Raw genomic sequence first — 24074 nt, 5'->3', positions numbered from 1 at the left:
GACAACATGCTCTTGGTCACTATGGATGTGAAATCCTTACATACCTGCATCTCACAAACAGATAGCATCAAAAGCATGGAAAAATATCTAAGTAGCAGAAGAGGTAATTTTTTGTCACATAGTAGGATGTTACTAGAAATGGCCAATGTTGTACTATGTAAAAACGTATTTTCTATGAAAATTCTCTAAACCATCAAACTCGCAGTACCGTGGTGGGTTCGTGATTCGTGCTGTCGTATGCTTCCCTGTTCATGGGTACATTTGAAAACAAGATGAGTTGTGGTGAACTGTCAGTATTTTTTTAGGATGTGTTACTATGGATAACATTCATTGAAGGCAGTCATCATATGGAAAGATGATACAACTACTCTATTACACTTTCACTCTATCTTGAACCAGATCTCGCTTAATATTGAATTATCGATTGAGTACAGTGAGTTAAAAAAACATCACCTTTCTAGATTGTAAGTAAAACTTGTATAAAGTGAGCAAATGCCAAGGCGTCCTAGCACTAGCGCTCTCTAAGTGATAAGCGATTGAATAGTTTTTGTTAATAGAAAAGAGTTATGTTTTAAGCATTTTTCTGAAAGATGCTGCTTGAGTGAGATCTGAGGACAAGAGGCATAGTGCTCCACAGTCTGCAAGCTAAGAAAGAGAAAATTCTCACTCCCCATCTAGCCCTCTTTATTTTGGGAACTACCACCAGTTTGCGGTACTTGATCTTAGTTTACGAAGAGGTACGTGCCAAGTGAAGATCTACAATCAAGATTGTACAATATATATAGCCCCTTCTGTGCGTCTGTTGACCAAAGCAGGGATCCATGTACTAGGCACCAGGGAGGGGGACAGCGGCCCCTTGGGCAAGCGCTCCCACCCCCACACACCGTTTTGGGGAAAAATCTGTCTTTCTGCCCCCCCTCCATGGGGTGGGGGGACAGAAAGCACACTAGCCACCAGGGATTTATTTTATGTGTGCATATAAGGGTGGAGGCTGCACAAAATGGGCAAGACCACGACACCACCCAAATGTATTCGGAAACAGTCTTTCTGCCGCCCTGGATGCAGATCGGGCAATAGCTTTCAGAAATGTCTGGGTTTGGAAGGTTTCCCTAGATGGCCGCCGAGCCCGGGACCAAAGCCGCCTGTGACTCCCCCCCCAAAAACCAGATTGTTTTGTGATAGATAATTTTGATGTCTCTACAATACGTTTTGGGCCTTTTCCCCGTTGCGGGTGCTTAGCCCAACCACGCAAGTGAGGTACCATTTTTATCGGGAGACCTAGGGGAAGGTTGGTTTGTAGGAAATTTGTGTCAGCCCGGTTATCCCACAAATTTCCCACACAGAATTGTGAGAAATTTTTTTTTTAAGCTAAATTTGAGGTTTGCAGGAGATTCTGGGTAAGAAAATGTTGGGAGATCCATGCAAGCCACTATTTCCTGGACTCCCCTGGGTATCTAGTTTTCAGAAATGTTTGGTAGGTTTCCAGAGATGGCCGCCGAGCCTGGGACCAAATATGCAGGTGACTAATTTGCAAAACCAGAAAGTCTTACGATCGATAATTTTGGGGTGTTTCCTGTTGCGGGCACTAGCCCTACCCAAACAAATGGGGTAACATTTTTATAGGGAGACTTAGGGGAATGATGGGTGGGTGGATGTTTGCGGCTCCCTGTAGATCCATAATCCTCCATCACAAAAATGTGAGGATAATGTTTGTTTTTTTAAGTTTGAGATTTGCAAGGGATTCTGGGTAACAGAACCTAAAGAGAGCCACACAAATCACCCCATCCTGGATTTCCATTGAGGTCTAGTTTACAAAAATATGCACATTTGCTAGGTTTCCTTAGGTGCCGGCTGAGCTAGGGTCCAAAATCCACAGCTAGGCTCAGTGCAAAATAGGGGCTGTTTTCACTGGAAATTTGTGATGCGCCCTTGTCGCATTTTGAGCTGTTTCCTGTCTCGGGCTCTAGGGCTACTCACACAAGTGAGGTACCATTTTTATCAGGAGACTTGGGGGAATGCTGGGTGGGGAAAAGTTTGTGGCTCCCCACAGATTCTAGAACTTTTCCCCTCAAAAAACAGAATTTCACTGTATTTTGGTAATTTCTCGGTCCCCTCCAGGGGAATCCCCAAACCATAGGTACCTTTAGAATCCTTAGGGTCTTGGAAGAAAAGGACGCAAATTTGACGTAGATACCTTATGTTATGTGGACAAAGAAAAACAGGGGCCTAAACGCGAACTACCCCAAAGTACAATGTATAGGAAGTCCACATCAGTAAGGATTAGGTTACTTACCCTGTAAGCATCTGTTCTTGGCATGTAGTGCTGTAGATTCATATGCTTTGCATAAGTCCTCCATCTAGTGTTGAGCTCGGATGATTACAAGTTGTTTTTGTTCCAAGACGTTTTCGTAGAGTCACAAGGGTGTGTGACTCCTCCTCTTGGTAATACTGCACATGGTCATCGACTCCATTTCCAGATAGGTTTGTTGTAGATAGGTGAGAATGGAGTAGTAATATCTATCAGTAATGTGATGTCCATGCAGTAATATGATGTAAGTATGCAAAGCATATATACACTGCAAACTACAGAGGTAGTTTGGGGAGAAGAGATGACGGCGGTAAGAGTAACGATGTTTGTTCGGGAAAGAAGGCAACAAACTGTAAGTAAACAAAAGAATGATATATTGTTGTTTCACCCTCGACGATAGCAAAAGGTTTGCCGAGCTGACCCGATCCCTCGATGCCAACCTGAAAATTGACAAACAAGGTAAAAAGATAATGATTACGATATATATCACCGAAACCACAACACAATTTCTCAACTGACCAGTGTACTAACGTATATCCTGCATGTTCGAATACACAAGACCTGTGTTATCTTTTATACCTACCGCTCATACTAATAGCACTTCCTCACCAGATGACATCATAAATCCCCGCTCTGGTGGGAACACACACTATGGTTTAAAACACTCTTGAACCACAAGAACCAGTTCGAACGATTCAGTAAATAACGCATACTAAAATGAGACACTCACAGCAACCTTTTGATAGATTCTATGTAACATCAGACAACGATGTATGACTTCCCCCTTAACCATGTATAGTTTTAATGCTCACCTTGATTCCTACATCCTCCCTTACTTTAGCTTGCACATATAACGTTAATACACGCCTAAAATCAACCGATAATGTTACACTAGGTAGCATTAACCTTAAATGCAATGAGAAAAATGTTACACAACAATGTGATTTTTGTCACTCATCTCTTTTCCTTCCAGATAAATTATCTTGCTTCAAAGATCATAAGGTGGTGAGTGTGCCACTTTTGTCATTTAAGACTCAATACATACTCTTAAACACCTGGTCCTGACGAAAGCCTCTAGAGATACCAGGAGGCTGAAACATGTTGACCCCTATTCACAAGTGCGGAAGGCTAGTAACTAGGCCTTAACACGCACACCTCTGTTTTTTATTCTCCTATATCTATGCCCTACAGAATAAAAACGATTGAGACTAGATATAAGGAATTTTAAATCAAATTCACTGGAACACCAAGACGCCCTCTCTTTTTATTTCTGACCACTACTGTCAATCCAGTTGGTCTTCCTCCATGTGGAGGTCAGCATAATATACAAAGGAAAAGACCCAATGATGATGCTGTTGCGACACTGAAGAGCGGAGAATCAAGATATACCGCTTGAGATTGGGTTCTCATATGAGGGTTTTTTTACTATCAAGGACCCCCATGCGTTATCATAGACCCTGGGAACACAGGACAAGAGGTTCATTCCCCCCAACTTGATTATTTTGCTCTAGCCTACGGAAGCTGAATGAACTACAATTCTTTTTCCCTCCCCTTGATTGTGGGACATGCAAAGATATCCACACAATAATGTTTTGTGAATGTGTGTGGGGTGGACCATGTTGCTGCTTTGCAAATATCGCTATACCAAAGGGGATGATGGACGGAGCGTTTGAGAAAATCAAACACTCACCCCCAGTCAATTGATCTGGGTATAATCCATCATCATTCTTTTCCTCACTCCACCACCCCAGTTCAGAAAGTGCCATATGCAGATCAGTTGGACCCTGTGCCGTATGGGAACAGTCCAGCCCGAACTGCCAAGCCATGTCTTCCCTGGAACGGAAACAAGCATCCTGGAACCGGTTTGGGTTCATAACCCTCATCAGCCTGGCTATCTTGAATCCAGTGGCAGAGTGAGCAAGGGACCCACATCTGAGCATACCCTGCCAACTCAGGGCGAACAAAGCGATACCAAATAATGATGATGGATTAAACCCAGATCAGTTGACTGGGGGTGAGTGTTTAATTTGCTCAAACGCTCCGTCCATCATCCCATTTGGTATCCCTTTGCAAATATCAGCAATAGGAATGTTACCTAAAAAAAAACATAGAAGCTCCTAATGTCCTAGTGGCGTGAGCTTTAGGTGTAACAGGTAAAAAGCCTTTTAGCAGTAGCATAGCAAGTTTAGATGCATTTGACTATTCATCATGAAATTCCAGATTTAGAAATTGCCTTTCCTATCTGAGGAGGTGTTAAGGCAATAAATAATTGCTTATTCTTTCTGAAGGTTTTGGTCCTGTCAATATAATACATTAGAGCTGTTTTGACATCCAAACTATGTAAAGCTCTCTCTGCAACTGAACCTGGTTGCGGAAAGAAAACAGGTTCATCTATTGACTGATTAATATGAACGCTAGAAACCCCTTTTGGAAAGATTTTAGGGTTTGTTTTAATTTCTGCCTTGTCCCTATGAAGTTGGAAGAAAGGATCCTCAAGGGTTAGTACCTGAATTTCACTTACTTTTTTAAGTGAAGAAATAGCTATTAAAAAGGCGAGTTTCCAGGATTACTATTACAATTGACAAGAGTGTAGTGGTTCAAATGGAGGCTCCATAGGTCTTGTTAGAACGATATTTAAGTTCCATGCAGGTGGAAGTCTGAGAGGAATGATTCTTTTAAGTCCCTTCATAAAAGCTTTGATAACATGAATTTTAAATAATGACAAATGTTGTCTATTTTTCAAACAAGCTGTAAGAGCCCCAGGTGTAGTTGTTTTGAAGTATATGCCAATCCTGTGGTTTGCAAATGCAATAAGTATTGTTTGTACTTTTGCATAGAATGGGTTGATGTTTTGTTTCTGACAGCATATAGCAAATATTTTCCATTTAGCTGCATAACATTGCTTTGTGGTAGGTTTGCAAGCTTCTTTAAGAATGTCCATACACTGCTGTGGTAAATTTAAGTACCCAAATTCCAAGACTTCAGGAGCCATATTGTAAGTTAATTTCCTTGGTATTGGGGTGTATAAGAGTTCCGTTGTTCTGTGTGAGAAGGTCCCGGCTGAGGTGAGGATTCTCATGTGGGACTAGGGAGAGCTCCAACCGTGTTAAAAACCATGGTCGACGAGTCCATGTTGGTGCTAAGAGTATCATCATTAGAGATGTTTGTCTGAGTTTCCTGTCCACTAATGGAAGAAGTGGGAGAGGAGGAAAAGCGCATGCCAATATCCCTGATCAGTTCATCCATAGAGCGTTGCCCTCAGATTGTTGGTGTGGGTACCTGCTTGCAAAGTTTGGGCATTTTGCATTTTCTGGGGTTGCGAACAGATCTATTTGTGGAATCCCCCATCTTTGAAAATATGGTAGGAGGACTGGGGGGTGACGTTACCATTCTGGGACTTGTTGCAGTGTCCTGCTGAGAAAGTATGAAACTTGATTGCTTGCTCCTGGGACTTGTTCTGCTTGGAGATTAATTTTGTGATGTATTGGTTTGCTCCATATTTTCTGTGCTAACTGAGATAATTGGAGAGAGTGCGTCCCTCCCTGTTTTTGTATGTGATATATAGATGTCATATTGTCTGCTTGAATTGGGACAAATTTGTGATGTAGATGAGGTAGGAAGGCTTTCACTGCTAGGTGAACAGCTTGCAGCTGTAGGTGATTGATATAGAGATTCCTGTGTTTGGAGTCCCATGTACCCTGAATTGTGAGATTTTGTAGATGAGCTCTCCAACCAATGAGGGAAGCATCCACTGTGACAATTATTTGTGGAACTGGGTCTTGAAACAGCAGCTCATTGGATACATTTTGTGGATTCCACCATTGCAAAGAGTGATGTGTGCGGCTGTCTACCAATACTAGATCGAGTGACTGTGTCTATTCATGGGAGAAACATTCCTGGAGAGGTCTTGTGTAGTCTGTCATGTGGGACTATTGAAATGCAAGATGCCATCATGCCTAGTAGTCGTAGAAATGTGTTAACTGAGATTTGAGTCCCAGTTTGAAACTGCTGAATTAATGTTGCTATGCTGTTTATTCTGTGTATTTGGGTATGCCAATGATGATTGTGTGTTGAGCCTGTATCTTAGATATTGTTGTATGGTAGCTGGCTGTATATGTGACTTTTGTAGGTTGCCTGTGAACCCTAATGGATGTAGTAAGTTTAGGGTTTGTTGAGTATTTTGTTTGCGAAGGCTGAGGCTGTTTGTGTTTAATAACCAGTCGTCTAAATATGGAAAGACATGGATGTTTTGTCTACAGAGATATGCTGCTACTACCACTAGACATTTGGTGGTTACCCATGGTGCGGTGGAAATTCCAAAAGAAAGAACTTTGGGTTGATACTGGTTTCCTTGGAATTGAAACCTTAGATATTTTCTGTGTGCAGAATGGATAGGTATATGGGAGTAGGAGTCCTTTAAGTCTAATGCAGCCATGAAATCTCCTTTCTGTAGCAAAGGAATGATTCCCTGAAGAGTGACCATATGGAAGTGTCCTGATGTGATGTAATGATTGAGTGATCTTAAGTCGAGAATGGGTCATAGTGATCCATCTTTTTTGGGAATAAGTATTGAGAGTATACTCCTGTTCCCTGACACTGTATTTGAACTGATTCTATTTCTTCTATTAGTAATAGAGCTGTTATTGCCTGTTGTAGGAGGTTTTAATGTGGTATGGATAGTTTGTGTTTGCGAGGTGGAATATTTGGAGGAGTTGTAATGAGCTCCAGACAGTAACCATGCTGGATAATATCCAACACCCATTGATCTGTTGTGATTGATATCCATGTTGAGAGAACATTTTGAAGATTACCCTGACAGATTTGGAATACATTTACACTTGGAAATGGTGAATAACCAAAAGTAGATCTGCTCAGGTGTAAATTTGCCTTTCAGAATTTGTATCCCAGGTTGTATGGCTGGAAATGCATCTCTTCCCACTGCCCTTCTCAATGATTCAAAGTACCAACTGCACAAGAACATTTCTTCAAACTCGGTCCCAAAAACATGTAATCTTCTAATATTTTTGGGGTGGAATCGCCATGCCGGCACAAATGCCCTACCCCACAGCATTCCCCTTAGTCTCCCGAGTTAAATGATACCTCACTTGTGTGGGAGGGGCAAGAGCCTGTGACTGGGAAGAGCCCAAAACATAGGGATTAAGGGTATAACCGAGAATTCTAAGCACTACTTTTTTTTAAAAATACGTTTTTAGCCAATTCTGCATTGGACACCCACACAAGGGAGGTATCATTTTTCTCAGGACACTAATGAGAACACTGTGGGGTAGGACATTTGGCCAGTACAGTGATTCAGAGAAGAACAACTTGCACACATCCAGGCCCAACACTAGATGGCAGGCGTATGCACAGCATGTGTATCTACAGCCATACATGCCTCAAACATTAATTTATCTAAATAACAAGATCTCTTCAACTGTGATGTAACTCTCCTCGCACACTGATATTCTATCTACTAGAAAACTGGAAAATGTTGACATCTAAGGAATACTGAAACTAGCTGAATTATTGAGGTTAAAGTCAATATTTAAACATCTGTAGTGACCCAGAGTTGATAGTCAGATAAGGTGCCAAATGACTTCCATTTCCCAATTTAAAAGAGAAAAAAGTGATTTTTTTCAGCTAAATTTGAGGTTTGCCGTGGATTCTGGGTAGGAAAACGTTGGGGGACCCACGCAAGTCATACCTCGCTGGACTCCTCCGGGTGTCTAGTTTTCAGAAATGTGTGGTTGTGGTAGGTTTCCCAAGATGGCCGCCGAGCCCAGGGGCATAAACCCAGGTGACCCCCCTTGCAAAACCAGGTTGTTTTGTGATAGGTAATTTTGATGTCTCCTCAATAAGTTCTGGGTCCTTTCCTGTCCCGGGTACTTGACCCACCCATGTGAGTGAGGACTCATTTTTATCGGGAGACTTGGGAAATGCTGGGTGGTAGGAAATTTGTGGATCCACGTAGATTCCAGAACTTTCCTACACAGATATTTGAGAAAAAAAGTGATTTTTTCCCAGCTAAATTTGAGGTTTGCAGGGGATTCTGGGTAGGAAAACGTTGGGGGACCCACGCAAGCCATACCTCACTGGACTCCTCCAGTTGCTTAGGTTTCAGAAATGTGTGGGTTTGGTAGGTTTCCCCAAGATGACCGCCGAGCCTGGGGCCAAAAACCCAGGTGACTCCCCTTGCAAAACCAGGTTGTTTTGTGACAGGTAATTTTGATGTCTCCTCGATACGTTTTAGGCCCTTGCCTGTCGCGGGTACTTGACCCACCCACGCGAGTGAGGTACAATTTTTATCGGGAGACCTGGGGGAATGCTGGGTGGTGGGAAGTTTGTGGATACACGTAGATTCCAGAACTTTTCCATGTAGAAATTTGAGATTTTGTTTTTTTTTCTTCAAAGTTTGAGGTTTGCAATGAATTCTGGGTATCAGAACCTGGTGAGAGCCAGGCAAGTCACCCCATCCTGGATTTCCCTGGGTGTCTAGTTTTCAGAAATGTATAGGTTTGCTAGGTTTCCCTAGGTGCCTGCAGAGCTAGGGTTCAAAATCTACAGCTAGGCACTTTGCAAAAAAAGGGTCAGTTTTCACTGTGAAAATGTGGTGTGTCCATGTTGCGTTTTGGGACATTTCCTCTCGCGGGCACTAGGCCTACCCACACAAGTGAGGTACCATTTTTCTCTGAAGACTTTTACGAATGCGAGTTGGGTAGAAATTGTGGATCCACGCTGATTCCAGCACTTTCCAGCACTGAAATGTGAGGAAAATTTGTTTTTTTTTACAAAGTTTGAGGTTTGCAAGGGATTCTGGGTAACAGAACCTGGTGAGAGCCAGACAAGTCACCCCATCCTGGATTTCCCTGGGTGTCTAGTTTTAAAAAATGTATAGGTTTTCTAGGTTTCCCTAGGTGCCTGCAGAGCTAGGGTTCAAAATCTACAGCTAGGCACTTTGCAAAAAAAGGGTCAGTTTTCACTGTGAAAATGTGGTGTGTCCACGTTGTGTTTTGGGCCATTTCCTCTTGCGGGCACCTGGCCTACCCACACAAGTGAGGTACCATTTTTTGGGAAGACTTTTGGGAATGCGGGTTGGGTGGAAATTGTGGATCCACGCAGATTCCAGCACTTTCCACCACTGAAATGTGAGGAAAATGTGTTTTTTTTTACAAAGTTTGAGGTTTGCAAGGGATTCTGGGTAACAGAACCTGGTGAGAGCCAGACAAGTCACCCCATCCTGGATTCCTCTGGGTGTCTAGTTCTAAAAAATTTATAGGTTTGCTAGGTTTCCCTAGGTGCCGATAGAGCTAGGGTACAATATCTACAGCAAGGCACTTTTCAAAAAAGGGTCAGTTTCCACTGTGAAAATGTGGTGTGTCCACGTTGTGTTTTGGGCCATTTCCTCTTGCAAGGGATTCTGGGTAACAGAACCTGGTGAGAGCCAGACAAGTCACCCCATCCTGGATTCCTCTGGGTGTCTAGTTTTAAAAAATGTATAGGTTTGCTAGGTTTCCCTAGGTGCCGATAGAGCTAGGGTACAATATCTACAGCAAGGCACTTTGCAAAAAAAGGGTCAGTTTTCACTGTGAAAATGTGGTGTGTCCATGTTGCGTTTTGGGACATTTCCTCTCGCGGGCACTAGGCCTACCCACACAAGTGAGGTACCATTTTTCTCGGAAGACTTTTATGAATGCGGGTTGGGTGGAAATTGTGGATCCACGCAGATTCCAGCACTTTCCACCACTGAAATGTGAGGAAAATGTGTTTTTTTTTACAAAGTTTGAGGTTTGCAAGGGATTCTGGGTAACAGAACCTGGTGAGAGCCAGACAAGTCACCCCATCCTGGATTTCCCTGGGTGTCTAGTTTAAAAAAATTTATAGGTTTGCTAGGTTTCCCTAGGTGCCTGCAGAGCTAGGGTTCAAAATCTACAGCTAGGCACTTTGCAAAAAAAGGGTCAGTTTTCACTGTGAAAATGTGGTGTGTCCACGTTGTGTTTTGGGCCATTTCCTCTTGCGGGCACTAGGCCTACCCACACAAGTGAGGTACCATTTTTTGGGAAGACTTTTGGGAATGCGGGTTGGGTGGAAATTGTGGATCCACGCAGATTCCACCACTTTCCACCACTGGAATGTGAGGAAAATGTGTTTTTTTTTACAAAGTTTGAGGTTTGCAAGGGATTCTGGGTAACAGAACCTGGTGAGAGACAGACAAGTCACCCCATCCTGGATTCCTCTGGGTGTCTAGTTTTAAAAAATGTATAGGTTTGCTAGGTCTCCCTAGGTGCCGATAGAGCTAGGGTACAATATCTACAGCAAGGCACTTTTCAAAAAAGGGTCAGTTTCCACTGTGAAAATGTGGTGTGTCCACGTTGTGTTTTGGGCCATTTCCTCTTGCGGGCACTAGGCCTACCCACACAAGTGAGGTACCATTTTTCTCTGAAGACTTTGGGGAATGCAGGGTGTGTGGAATTTCGTGGATTCACGCATATTCCAGAACTTTCCACCACAGAAATGTGAGGAAAATGTGGGTTTTTTCTACAAAGTTTGAGGTTTGCAAGGGATTCTGGGTAACAGAACCTGGTGAGAGCCAGACAAGTCACCCCATCTTGAATTCCCCTGGGTGCCTTGTTTTGAAAAAGGTATAGGTTTACTAGGTTTCCCTAGGTGCCAGCAGAGCTAGGGTTCAAATTCTGCAGCTAGGCACTTAGCAAAAAAAGGGTCGGTTTTCACTGAGAAAATGTGGTGTGTCCACGTTGCGTTTTGAGCCGTTTCCTGTCGCGGGCACAAGGCCTACCCACACAAGTGAGATACCACTTTCCAGACAAAATCAATATTTGGTAGAGCCCTTACAGACTTACAAAATGGTTCTTTAAAGCCTGCCGTTGACAGCTGCATTGCCATCAATAAAGTTGGGCTCGACAACGATGTGCTCATCTCCGGTGATAGTTTTATCTTCATTAGCGACGTTTGTGTCTTCGTCTTCGACGACGGTGTCTTCCTCGTCGTCGACGGTGTCTTCGCTGTTGGCGACGACGGTGTCTTCGTCGACGAAGACGTTGTCTTTGGCGATGATGATGTTTTCGTCGATGCTGGCATCTTTCACGACTCTGAATTCTCCGCCGACGATAATGATGATGACGGCTTTGTCAACAGTAACTTCTCCGCTGGCGGACATATTTTTAAAGACAATGACAAAATCTTTGTCAACGATGCCAGAGGGATGGTCGAAGAAATCGGGGCCTGAGTGGACGACAATAGAGATGTCGTCGACAATGAAAGGGCCGTGGAGAAAAATGACGATGTCCCTGAAAGTACATCCCCTCATCAACGAGGGAGCTGACGAAACCTTCCTATATGGCAGAGGGCTCGAGAACGGCTCTGAAAAAGACTTTTTGAATGTCAATTATTTGCCCTGTAGTTGGAGTTTTGGGCTCGGATACAATCTTTAAAGGCTGTTCTCTCCTGTGAGACCCTTTCTTGCTCTCTGTGGAAACATCCTGAGAGGACCTTTTAGCACACTTAGCATGGAGTTCCTTATCAGAATGAGCAAAATCCCTTTCCCTTTTGAGGGAAAATATTTAGGAGGTAGACAGCTCCCTCTCCGAGTCTGACACAGGATCAGACCTGAGTTTTATCTGCTGGAGCCAAATGAGAAGCCATCCTTCACGGTCTCGGAGAGTCTTGTTTAATGAGGTGCAACAAATTCTGCAGTCTTATGCCTTATGGGATGGATTTAAACAATAGATGTACTCTTTATGAGGGTCTTCCACATATAGCCTCTTCTTTAAACAGGTGGCACACTCTCTAAAGTGAGCCTTTTTGGCCTTGTTTAACATAGGTCAGTCAGATATAGTGGCCAAACAACAGATATAAATAGTAGAATATATATCTGTTTGAGAATATAAAACAAATAAAGTCACTTCCCTGCAGGATGAAGTCCAGAAATCTTCTTATATGTGAAAAGCTGAGCAGAGTTCAGAGGATACTCCCTAGCACAACGTGCCGTAGAAAATCTGAGTTACTGAGCTTCTTTCAGGAGTGTTCTAGAGGGTGATTCATGATGAATGGTTAAGGCAAAACTTTAGTTTCTTTTTTAATAATGACTATGATAGGTTAATAAACTAGGCCTTTTCTATTGTACACCTATCAGTGTACTACTACTACTACTACTACTACTACTACTACTATTTTAATGTACCGGGGACTCCCATCATGACGACAACTGATAAGATTAGAACAAGTATTTTAAGTCTTACCAGTTCAGGATTGGATGGCCTGTGGTTAAGCCAAAAAGAATTTGATTACCTAAATAAAAAAGACTTCTCGATTACGGCGTTTTATACGCTACCTAAAATCCATAAGGACAACAAAAAACCCCCCCGGTAGACCAATAGTTGCGGGGTGCCAATCTATTTTACAACCACTGGCTGAATATGTGGACTTTTTCATAAAACCTGATGTGGCCCTTACAAAATCCTACACTAGAGACAGTACAAGTGTGATCAATTATTTAGAAGGAAAATCATTTGACAAAAAAACGAATGTCCTCGTTACGACAGACATAGAAAGCTTGTACACAAGCATACCACAATCAGAAGCCCTAAACGTCATCAGAGGAGTTTTAGATAAAAGACCTTGTCTTCATCAGGTTCCAACAGACTTTATTGTTAAATGTGCGAAGATTGCACTGGAGGATAATTACTTTATCTTCGAGGGGGATTTCTATGGCCAAATAAAAGGTGTGGCCATGGGAGCAATTTTTGCTCCGGATGTAGCAAATTTGTTTGTAGCCTCGTTCGAAGAGAAAGCAATTTACAACAACAACCCCTTTAATAGTTGCATAAGAGAGTAGCTACGATATATTGATGACGTTTGTTTAATCTGGGAAGGATCTGTCTCACGATTACAGGAATTTCATGTATGGTTAAATGAGCAGGATAACAACCTCCAATTTGTTGGATTTAAGAATCTGGAATGATGAAGGTAAACTCTCGACAAGTCTTTTTACCAAACCTACAGCGAGGAATAGGCTCTTTAAATACACAAGCCACCACCCACGCAATTTGCGTGATAATCTCCCTTTTGGACAGTTTTTACATATTAAACGAAACTGTACCAGAAGGGAGGATTATTTTAAAGAAGCTAAGATCTTACAAACAAAATTGTCAATGAGAAATTATCCATACAGACTTGTGAAACGCTCGATGAAACGGGCCTGGTACTATGATCGACAGACCCTGTTACAACCCAAAGTTCAGCAAGAGAATGTGTGCGATTCGATCACATGTGTAACCACTTTTGGATCAGAATCGAATATGATCAAAAAGATAGTGACCAAGAACTAGCACCTCATACAGAGAATTGAACCTCAGCCTAAGTCACCTCAGTTCGATTTCAAAAGTTCACGGAATCTGAGGGATCATCTTGTAAAAGCATATAAGGAACCAGTTGCTAACACAATACAAAATATGTGGGGATTAACGCCTATTGTTGGTCACTATTTGTGTGGTTCTTGTGTGGCCTGTCAAACAACATCAGTTGTAAAGTCCTGTGTTTTAAATGGAAAAAACTGGGTACTGCGAGAACATTCAAACTGTTTAATGAAAAATGTTATTTACTGTATACAATGTCCCTGCTCCCTGTACTATACAGGTAAGACCACACAGGAAGTTAAAAAAATAATTTTGCAACACCAGTCTCGTATACGTTGCAAAGTTGAGACTGCACCATTGGTGGAACACTATTTAGGAACGCATCATTCCCCGGGTGACATGAAATGGTTTGTTTTGAAAACTGTTAAGAATTCAAGAAGACATAATGTGGATCGTTTGCTCACACAAAAGGAGAACAGGTGGATTTGGGCAGCAAAAATTGTAGAAAAGGGATTGAATTCGTTTGTGGAATGGCAAACGCTGGCCACCCTCCGGTAACTTGATTTTGACCTCTGATATATGATAAGTTTCCAGCATGAATTTTTTGTCAAAGAAAGTTTTTGGCAGTCTTATTCTCAGTGAGATTGAAGGTTATTGTAACAACTGAGTGATTTCTGATTTCCGATTTCCAATACAGAGTTATATGACTATTTAGGGAAACTGTGAGACTCCCATTATGGGATATACCATAATTTATGACCATCATAGTTACACAGATAGAGATGGATATGTCATCCTGCACAACTTGAGTTCTTGATAAGCTTTCACTGCCTTTTAATTTAATCAATATTAGGCGGTTATGAGGCTTGTGGAACATATTGCCCGACTGGCTGCTGCTTTATATGGAAGGACAGGCATTACATTTGGTTATAAGATGGCTGACACGTTACGTGAGGCCCGATCACATGATCCGGAAAGGGCCACAGAGAGTTAGAGAGACAACGGAAGCACTCGACTGGTTTGGCGAGCGAGTGAGAGAGGGACGGATTTAGACAACGTTCCATAAGTAAGATAAATGACAATACGATGTAGAGAGGATTTGGGTCGCTATGACGATTCAACATCGTGTTCATAGCAGCGCATTATATTTTGTCTCCTCTGCAGATAATATACGGGCAGAGTATAGCGCAATCTTGGTGTGAGTATAGTTTTGATTTGTTTAGTATGTGCTGACATAACATGTTTGGATATACTTAGAATACCAGAAACCTTTGGAATTTATGAGCTTATATTTATATTTTGTTTGTAGACCTATCACATATATGCAGTAAAGAGGCAGAAGGTAAGATAGAAGGACCAACATATTTGTTGTTCAATGTTGGTTCCTTGTGATAAACTAAGTTGTTCATGGTTGGTTGTGGTTACTTTTTAGGACACGACGGTTGAGGTTTTAATTACCTGTCGTCCGTGTGAGTACCTAGGTTTACATACATATTTATGTTGTTTGTGCATGTCACAATTATATAATACGCTGCACTAGTGGTGTAATTGGACTTTAGGTGTAGAGGTGTTACATACGTATTACACACATGGTAGTACATTTGATTAGAGGTGTAGTTGTTTAGTGGTGGTGTAATGTACACTTTGGATTACCTGGTTTGGTGAGGGCAGACAATACACATTTATGTACTCAAGGGATTTTTGTAAATATGTTTCTGATTATCTATATGTTGTTTTATGCTAGATTCATGGTGCAACACATTTCCTGATGATGGTCTCGAAGAATAACATTTTGTGAGACTGAAACGTCAACGCTATGACACTTTTTTATTGTATACCATTACTAATCAATGTGTTTGAATTGGGGAACATCCTTTAAAACGCAGATGTTACCCCGCGCTACCTTTACGACGCGTCTCTTACAACGCAAGTCGTAACCACGACTTGCGCTGGAGGGCGCTCCAGGACAAGGAATAGTTAATTTACTATTCCAACACCTTCCCTACTATCCACGGGGACTGGTGTTGGAATAGTAAATTAAACTATTCCTAAGTCCGCACCCTACAGCGCAAGTCGTGGTAACGACTTGCGTTGTAAAACACGCGTTGTAACGGTAAGCGTGGTAAAAGCCCGCGTCGTACCGTTATACATCCGTTTGAATTGTATGTATACTGATAAGTAATGTATATATGGCAAATTGTTAACGTTGTCCATATACCTGTGTATAAAAAGTGTCAGAAACTACTGCATATGCCAGAAACTATGAAGCAGTAGACATTGAGTTGCCATACATGATTCGATAGATGGATTTATGGCTATGCTATGCTATAAAGATATGTCTATATGTATCCAGATTAATTCTATGATAAAAATATTTGGTTTTGATAAACATTTCTTGAGTCTGATGGAATTGTGTTCACTGATGTGACAAATTGGAAATCCCAAAAAACGTGAAAGGATTCCTTAAGGAACATTTATGCCGTGTTATTGAATATACCCAGTTCCTTGGGGAATATTGGGTTGCCCTATTGTTGTGTTGGGGAATGATTCAAGCATGTAAATCTCTGAAAGTTCTAATACTGGAGTAACTCCCTTCATTCTTTCCTCAACCAGCCTCAGTAGCAGAAAGGACCCTTCACATTCTGGACGTCAAATGAGACCTTATGTATTATATAGAAGGGATAAAACCCTTCAGAAAGACTCAGCAACTATTTGTTGCTTTCTCCAACCCCACAAAGGGAAGGCCATCTCCAAATCAGGCATTGTCAGGTGGATAGTCAAATGCATCCAAACCTGCTATGCAAAAACCAAGAGAACCTTACCTGTCCCCTACAGAGCCCACTCGACTCACAAAAAAGGAGCCACCATGGCCTTCCTGGGGAATGTTCCATTATCTGACATCTGCAAAACAGCTACCTGGTCCACTCCAAACACGTTTAAAAAACAAAATTGTGTGGATGTCCTAGCCCACCAACAAGCCAACACTGGCAAGGCAGTACTCCGGACACTTTTCCAAACTGCTGCAACACCCACTGGTTAGCCACCGATTTTGGAGGACTGCTTTACAGTTTTGCACAGCAAGTGTATTTACAGCCACACTAGCCTTGTATGAAAACTGTTACTTATCCAGTAGACATCTGTTTGTGGCATGTAGAGCTATAGATTCACAAGCGCCCACCATCCTTCCCGGACACCTGTGGCCGTTGCAGTTTTTAGCCTTTTCTGTATTACTTTCCTCTTTTGCATTGAAATGTCTCTATACATTGCTTCGCATTTCATCCTCACCTGTCTAATGGGGAAAATAGTCTATCAATAGAGTCGATGCCCATGCACATTACCAGCGAGAATAGGAGGATTCACCGAACTTCATGACTCAAAAGAGTTCTTTAAAGAAAAACAACCTGCACCCATCCAGGCCCCGCACTAGATGACAGGAGTATGCACAGCATGTGGATCTACACCACTACATGCCACAAACAGATGTCTACTAGTAAGTAACATTTTCTTTTTTGAGTACAAAAGCAAATTTAAACAAATTGATCATATACATTAAAGGATAAGAACTGAATGTCGGAGATTTGGTGGTGGAAAGGAGTGATTTATTCCTTAATTCTTCGCATTATAGGACAGACAGTCATCAGAAAGAAAGACAGCCTACAAGTGTTTCGTCCCGTAACGGCATGCAAGCCTGGGGCCTTCCCAAGGCATTTGTACAATAGCAGTTGCTTCAACAAGTTCGAAGGTAGACACCCTAAACAGTCTGATTGTATAAGCCTGTTGTGCAGAGGTAATTATCGTTGCTGTCCATATGCGCGTCCTTAGATGTACTATGCGCATGATCCCTGCCGTCATGTCAAGTCTTGTCTCATGTGGTCTGCTCGGTAAATGTTCTCTCTACAAGAATAAGGTGGTGTTTCTTTTTGTCTGTAGTACAATTAGCATTTGCTGCTCAATTGGTTTTATGGTTTGTCCCTTAAGTCCATGGGACATCTTTTTTGTCAAATTAGTCAGGTCGTTAACCAATTTTGATGGTCCTCGAAGTTCTCTTCTTATATGTTATTATTTGTGTTCCTTGTTCAGGATCAAAAGGTAACACATACATATTAATGTGTTTAATAAAGATAAAGATCTAACAATTCAGTGCTTACCTGTATAATTATGCTCAAACTGTCAGCGGAGGTAATCTGGCTTGGTCTGCAATATGGCTCCTTTAAGTTGGTGTCGCCCAACTTCTTCCAGAAGAATTTTGTTTTTTTCTGATTGCGCCCAGATTGTTGTTGGGATTTCGTAGGTTTTGGGTTAGTGTTGCGGAAGATGTAAATTATAAGGATGTTAACTGGAAACATCATAAGGGCACTTTCAAACCCAATCATGATGTCCTTCCAGGTAAGGGTGAAACTGCCTAAAAGAAAAAAAAAACATACAGTGAATGTGAGGGAAGAGGAAGGGAAATTGTAGCACAAAGAAGTCAAATGATGAGTGAAATCAGAAAAGAACACCTCTTTTTTAAAAAAAACCACTCATTTCTATTTCACTGATATTGACAATAATGGGCATGGACTAAGAGAAAAAATAATTATGTGGTGCTCCCATTTCAGTACTAAAGGAAATCCTGATTACTTCCCGGAAATCTTTGTTACTCTTAGTCCCACGCATCCTCGTCCCAGTCATTAATTATGAGGTGAGGGTGACCTCACAATTAATGACTGTTATAAGAAGGAGCAGACGTAATGCACATCTCCTTTAATGGGACGCAGTGACACCTGAACAGATACATCAGTTTACAGGGTAGAGCTCAATACATATGCTGAGGATTGTGCTGTTGTCTTGCCAACAGTCTGCAAGATGGAATCAATTCAAAGAAGAGCTGAGAACAGAGAAAAATATTTGAAGTGCTATCATATGTCAGCCCATTAGGATGGGTTTAGAATGTAATGAGAAATAATACGAATAGTGATTGAGATGGCCAGAGAAAAATGAGATAGAGATACATGCAAACTTGCCATGAGGAGTCAAATACTATGTTTACCATACTAGATTTTATCTTGAGTCTTACAAACATAAGCTAGCACATACAAACCTTGGCGAAGGATAAGCATTGCACAAGATGAATGTGGTAGACAAACTAACTGCCTTATGCTGCCTTTTTGGCTTAAAGTCCACATCATCTTTGTATTAAGCTGATTAAGTTGTACTATAACTAGGATGGGAGATAAAGCAAGGTCAGTGGTGAAAATAGTAACATTGAAAGTGCCCAATGCACACAGATTTCTTACCGATACTGATGATGACTGGATATGAAGCCTGCGGAAGTTCCCAGAACATGAGATTGATCACCACGGTGCAGAGTAGTAGGCACATGCAGCAAGAGACACGCTGCACTCTCGTGAAAGAGCTCCGAGTTGGATGGCTGATAATGGAGATCCAGATGTTTTCATCCTGAAGACCTTTCTTAGTCTTGCTCATGAATATATTTCTGAGGGATAATATTGAAAGTTAGTGCGCATTCCTTTCAGTGGGATCATTGCACATGGTTTGCTGACACACTGCATGGGTACATCTAGTCAGGTATTCATGATATCCACATTAAACATGTGTGAACAATTGTGTAAAAGAATACATTTCAATGGGGTTTCACTGCTTACTCTTTGGTAATTAAAAACAACCTGACTGGATTCACTTGTCAGCAAGTAGAGAAGTCCAGTCCTAATTTGTTTATTAAATTATAGCCAATGGTCCTACAGTAAGAAATATAGTTGTGTGCCCAGTGTAAGAATAAACAATTAATACACAACACTTAACAAAATCTCAGAGTAACAAACAACACATACTATGCCCGATTCCCATTCAATCCTCGCCGTCCCTTTCACAGCTAACTCTCCACACATACACAATCTTCAAACTCAAACCCTAGATTAGTTTTTGACATGCCATGCTCACTCAATCCTATTCGCCTGTTAACCACCGCTAAGTTCTTCTCTATCTAGAGTCTCACTAAACCAGCTCCAGCTTGCATTATGGCCTTCTGACTTTCTTGTATAGTTAAAAACTATATATACAGAGACCCAACAAGTAATACTGAAAAGTACAGAAACGTGTGCAGCTCAGCATGTGCACCCACACCAGTGGCCTGTGATAGCACAAAAGATGCCCAAAGGAGAGCACTAAAGACTGATTAACCATTGCCCCATGTCCAAGAGTCACAGTTTAAATCTGCAATTTTCTGGGTGACCCTGCTGCCTGAGCTTAGCTGGGCCCTCAATGTCACTCTACTAGTAAAGCGGGCCAAGGCTTGATCTACAGCGGTGGCAGTCGCTCCCCCTCAACCCCATGGGGAGGGTGGCCCTCTTTAAAATGATGGTGCTTCCCGCTTCCTTTACATGCTACAGAATACCCTCATGTGTTTTCCCAGGGCCTGGTTTCGTGAACTTGACGGCTTAACCACCAAGTTCTTATGGGGGAAGGGTAGGGCCAGATTAGCGCTCAGCACTTGCAGGATCCCATCATTTGACAGGGGTCTGGGGATGACTCACCTTTATCTATACTACTTGGCCACACGACTCCTCTCCATTCATGACTGGTTCAATGGGGGGTGGTCTGACCCGGCCTATAGGCTCAAGCTTGGGGAGCTGGGCCTCGAAAGGACACAATCCTTTCTCTATGGGACCCCGATTCCATCCCACCTTCCGGAGGTGACGCTTCTGTATTACTGGCTTGGCGGGCTGCACTGCGGCACACCAACTGGACGCACGCATTGACCCAATGTACACCCCTGTGGCGCGGGACCTGGCTCAAGGAGGTGGTCGGGCTTCGGGGCCTGGGACCTTATAGGTATCACACAGCTTAGGGACGTTTGGGTGGGAGATCATATGCGCTCCTTTGAAGACCTTCACACCAGGTACTCGTTGTATCATTCACAATTCTTTCGCTATCTCCAGCTGCTGCATGCCCTCCACTCACACCTTGCAACGGGCACGGACTGCCAGATCATAGCCCGCCTGAAGCACAGATTATGTTTGGGGACCTGGGGAAGGGTGGCATTTCCCGCATTTACCCCACACTGATTAACAACACCCCAACTTCCCTGGACCGACTACGGACACAATGGGAGGGCTGGGTGGGCTCCTTGGAAGAAGAGGACTGGTGGGATGCCCTTATGGTCCCTAGAATGGTCACCACCTCTGCTAGGCTGCGCTTAGTGCAGCTCTACTATTTACATGCCACATATCTCACCCCTGTATGCCTTCATCGCGCGCGGCCTAGTCCGTCCTCAGCCTGTACCAGGTGTGGCCACGATCCCGCTGACTTCCTCCACATGGTTTGGACCTGTCCCCTCCTGGCGGGATTCTGGAAGGGCATTAAGGAAGAACTCTCTGAGGTGCTGGAGTGGGGGGGTTCCACACGACCCTAAGCTCACGATTCTGGGCATCACTGACGGGCTAGACGGGTAGCGCAATGAAATACTGTTCCTCACTACGGCCATGGTTGTAGCCAAAAGGGACATTGCAGCCTCCTGGAAGTGTCCTGACCCCCCCAACCGTGGGGCGCAGGCGAATTGGAGTGGACTGGTGCACCGCACAGGAGAAAGTTATGTACGCGGCACGTGGTTGCCCCAAGAAATACCGCAGAATTTAGGGGAAGTGGGTAGGGGGAGTGGTCTAATTACGGGGGGGGGATTTGATTGTTTCCAATATATTTTTGCTTTATTAATGTCTGTACGCTGGGTGGCAGGATTCTGTGACTGTACTTCTCGACTATTGAAATATGGTGTGATTTGGCTGGTGTATGCCTTTTGTAAAAATCTGCAATTTTCCAGGCCATGCCAAGGCACATACAACCCAGAAGATTAAGCCCAGAACCTCTTAGTCGTATTTTATCATATAATTTAATGTATCAAATGTACACAACGGAGTATGCGTTGACATTCTCCGCAATTCTACCCCAATGGACGGATACGATGACATTAGCGATTTGGACAGGACTGCTTGTGTATGAACTCGTCCTGTGGCGACAAACATTTTACACATCTTTATACAACATGCTCGCGTGAACTATTACAACAAGAAACCGTTCTGAATTGTTTGAGTTGTTAATCTGTAATAGTCATATACATTTAGGAAAATACAGTTTTCACAGTGGGTATCATTTTTGGGGAATAGTGAACCCTTTGAAGAGGCCTTCCATACATCCAAATCATCAATTAGTTTATAGTAATTGTCTTCCTACATCCTTGTTTCTTCCACTGAGAACCATGTATTATAATCTTTCAGCCATCTTATCTATCGAAGAAGGCTTACCATGCATCCACCTAATGCCAGTTCCTTGTCAAGCTCATCAAAACCAATAACAGAGCCTACCTTTCAATGATAACCTTCATTTGAAATGTCTGATACCCAACAAACATGCCTTGGGAACGAGCTGTGACTTAATTTTTATTGATCTTTTCACTCTGTTATATACATCCTTATAACACCTAACAATGTGGGGGCAGTTTCATACCATGTGATAACAAGCCCAGGCAAAGCCAACAGGTTAGGCCTTTTTGTTGTTGCAGGTTAATTTAGTTTTAACATTTAAGCATATGCCACAAAAAGAAAAAGAAAATAAACCGCATCTTAAATGTGGCCATCATATACTTGCAAATAAAATTTTTGAAAGTTACAATACATTTTTTGAAGTGGCTGTTTTATCAGTGATGCATTTTTTTTTTTAAAGCCTTTTCATTGTGCCATAATTTTACTAATATTTACTATTATTTTTTGTGAAGGCGACAAGAAGAAAACATCACTCAAACAAGCACTCCAATTACAGGCAGCTAGAATATCACAAATACATGTTTTAACCGCAATCTTGAAAAAGAGATGGGAATTCAATTATCTAAGTGAGCACAGGAAGAGCAAGGAATATATATAGAATTTTTTTAAGTTTACATACAAAATTACAATTTTAAAGACACACTTTGAAAGAGCTTTATCCCTAGAGAGAAAGGGAATATTATTAAACGGATACGGACAATGCACACAAGCTTTGAGCATCCATTTAAGTGAAGGAAGCCAGTAAGTAAAGTGGGCTGTCCAACTACCCAATTCTGTATGCTGTGGTGGCTGGTGGTTGGAAGCAAAATGTGAATGACAGTTCAACAAACCAATGGATGAACCCTGCTGAACAAAAGCCTCCTTACCCCTTACGTCTGTATACTATATAGGATGTGTTTGGAAAACATTAGTCTTTCCATAGAACTAAAGCTGTCTCAAAGCACAGAACTAAAATGTGACACTCCACCTGTTGTGTTAGAGACATTTATCTTTGTCTTGTATTATCCATCTTGTGAAATGTATGTAGATTTTAAAAAGTGACTTACTTGTGGTAACGATTTTTCCGTTGGACACTGCCTACCTACAGGTTCCTCACCTGTAGAACAATCTCAGGTGTCAGACTGGATCCGGACACTTCAACACTTTTGAGGTCACTAGTAGAGGGCGCTGGATTCCGTCGGCAGTGGAAGTGATGTTAGATGACGCTATCAAGCCCATATAGCGACCACACTGGTGTATCGACGTCAGTTAACTTCAGTTTTTTTTCCAAGCTCTCGAGGTGAGAGGGTAGAATGACAACAGTAAAAATGTCACAGTACCAAAAGGATGCATATGGGGAATCTTACTAATTGGTGTGTCGAAATTCAATCAAATGGGGTGGTGGGTGAGTCAGTGAGAAATCTCTCGGTATCCACCAGAAAGATTGTTTCCACAGGTAAGTAACTTTTTCTTCTGATGTATACTTCAACCTGCAGATTCCTCACCTGTAAAACAGATTGCACAGCAATACTCCTGATTGAGCCCGGAGGGGGCCCCTCTAAGTACCATGCAGGGAGGCCCCCTCACTTTTCGTTACGCCAGTGCATGTCAGTGGAGGTCTACGAGATTGGAGTGAAGAACTATTACACCCAACTGGGACAGAAGATACAGCCAGCCTGAATGGCAGGTGGAGCGGGCGACGTGGAGAAGTGCAGGTATTTTACACATAACATACCCTTCTCTGTCAATCCGGTGTGATGAGAATGACTTGGGCCCAGTGTAGGAAAGTAAGATCTGCTTTTATGGTTACCCCCCCGCCCCCCTTTTTGCCTGGTGCTAGGCTGTTATTGACTAGTCTGACTGGGATCCTCCTAATCAGGATCCCAGTCTATCTGCTCTCTCCCTTAAATTGTTATGTTCAGTACTTAGGTACATCCCAGATTGGATACTGGGGTCCCCTTATCAGTCCCTAGTATATGGTACTAATATACCCAGGGCATAGGTACCCCAGAGGTGCCCATGGGCTGAAGCATGCATTATGCCACCTATGGGAGATCATTCAAAAATGGAACTACAGGCCTGACATTGCAGCCTGTGTAA

At 42.5% G+C, this 24074-nt stretch overlaps 1 protein-coding gene across 1 annotated transcript in view; it reads right to left on the bottom strand.

Annotated features, from left to right (window-relative positions):
- The window catches only part of LOC144798005 (polycystin-1-like protein 2), a 365276-nt gene that overhangs the window by 39962 nt on the left and 301240 nt on the right, over nt 1–24074 (bottom strand). The window contains exons 15-16 of the mRNA XM_078668796.1: nt 18957–19156; nt 17829–18082 (exon numbers count right to left, since the gene is read on the bottom strand). Coding sequence (XP_078524922.1) covers nt 17829–18082; nt 18957–19156 — 454 coding nt within the window. The remainder of the gene's footprint in view (nt 1–17828; nt 18083–18956; nt 19157–24074) is intronic.

Source organism: Lissotriton helveticus, chromosome 12, assembly GCF_964261635.1.
Source record: "Lissotriton helveticus chromosome 12, aLisHel1.1, whole genome shotgun sequence".
NCBI lineage: Eukaryota > Metazoa > Chordata > Amphibia > Caudata > Salamandridae > Lissotriton > Lissotriton helveticus.
Note: the sequence above shows the minus strand (reverse complement) of the source record. Positions and strands in the feature narration are given on the sequence as shown.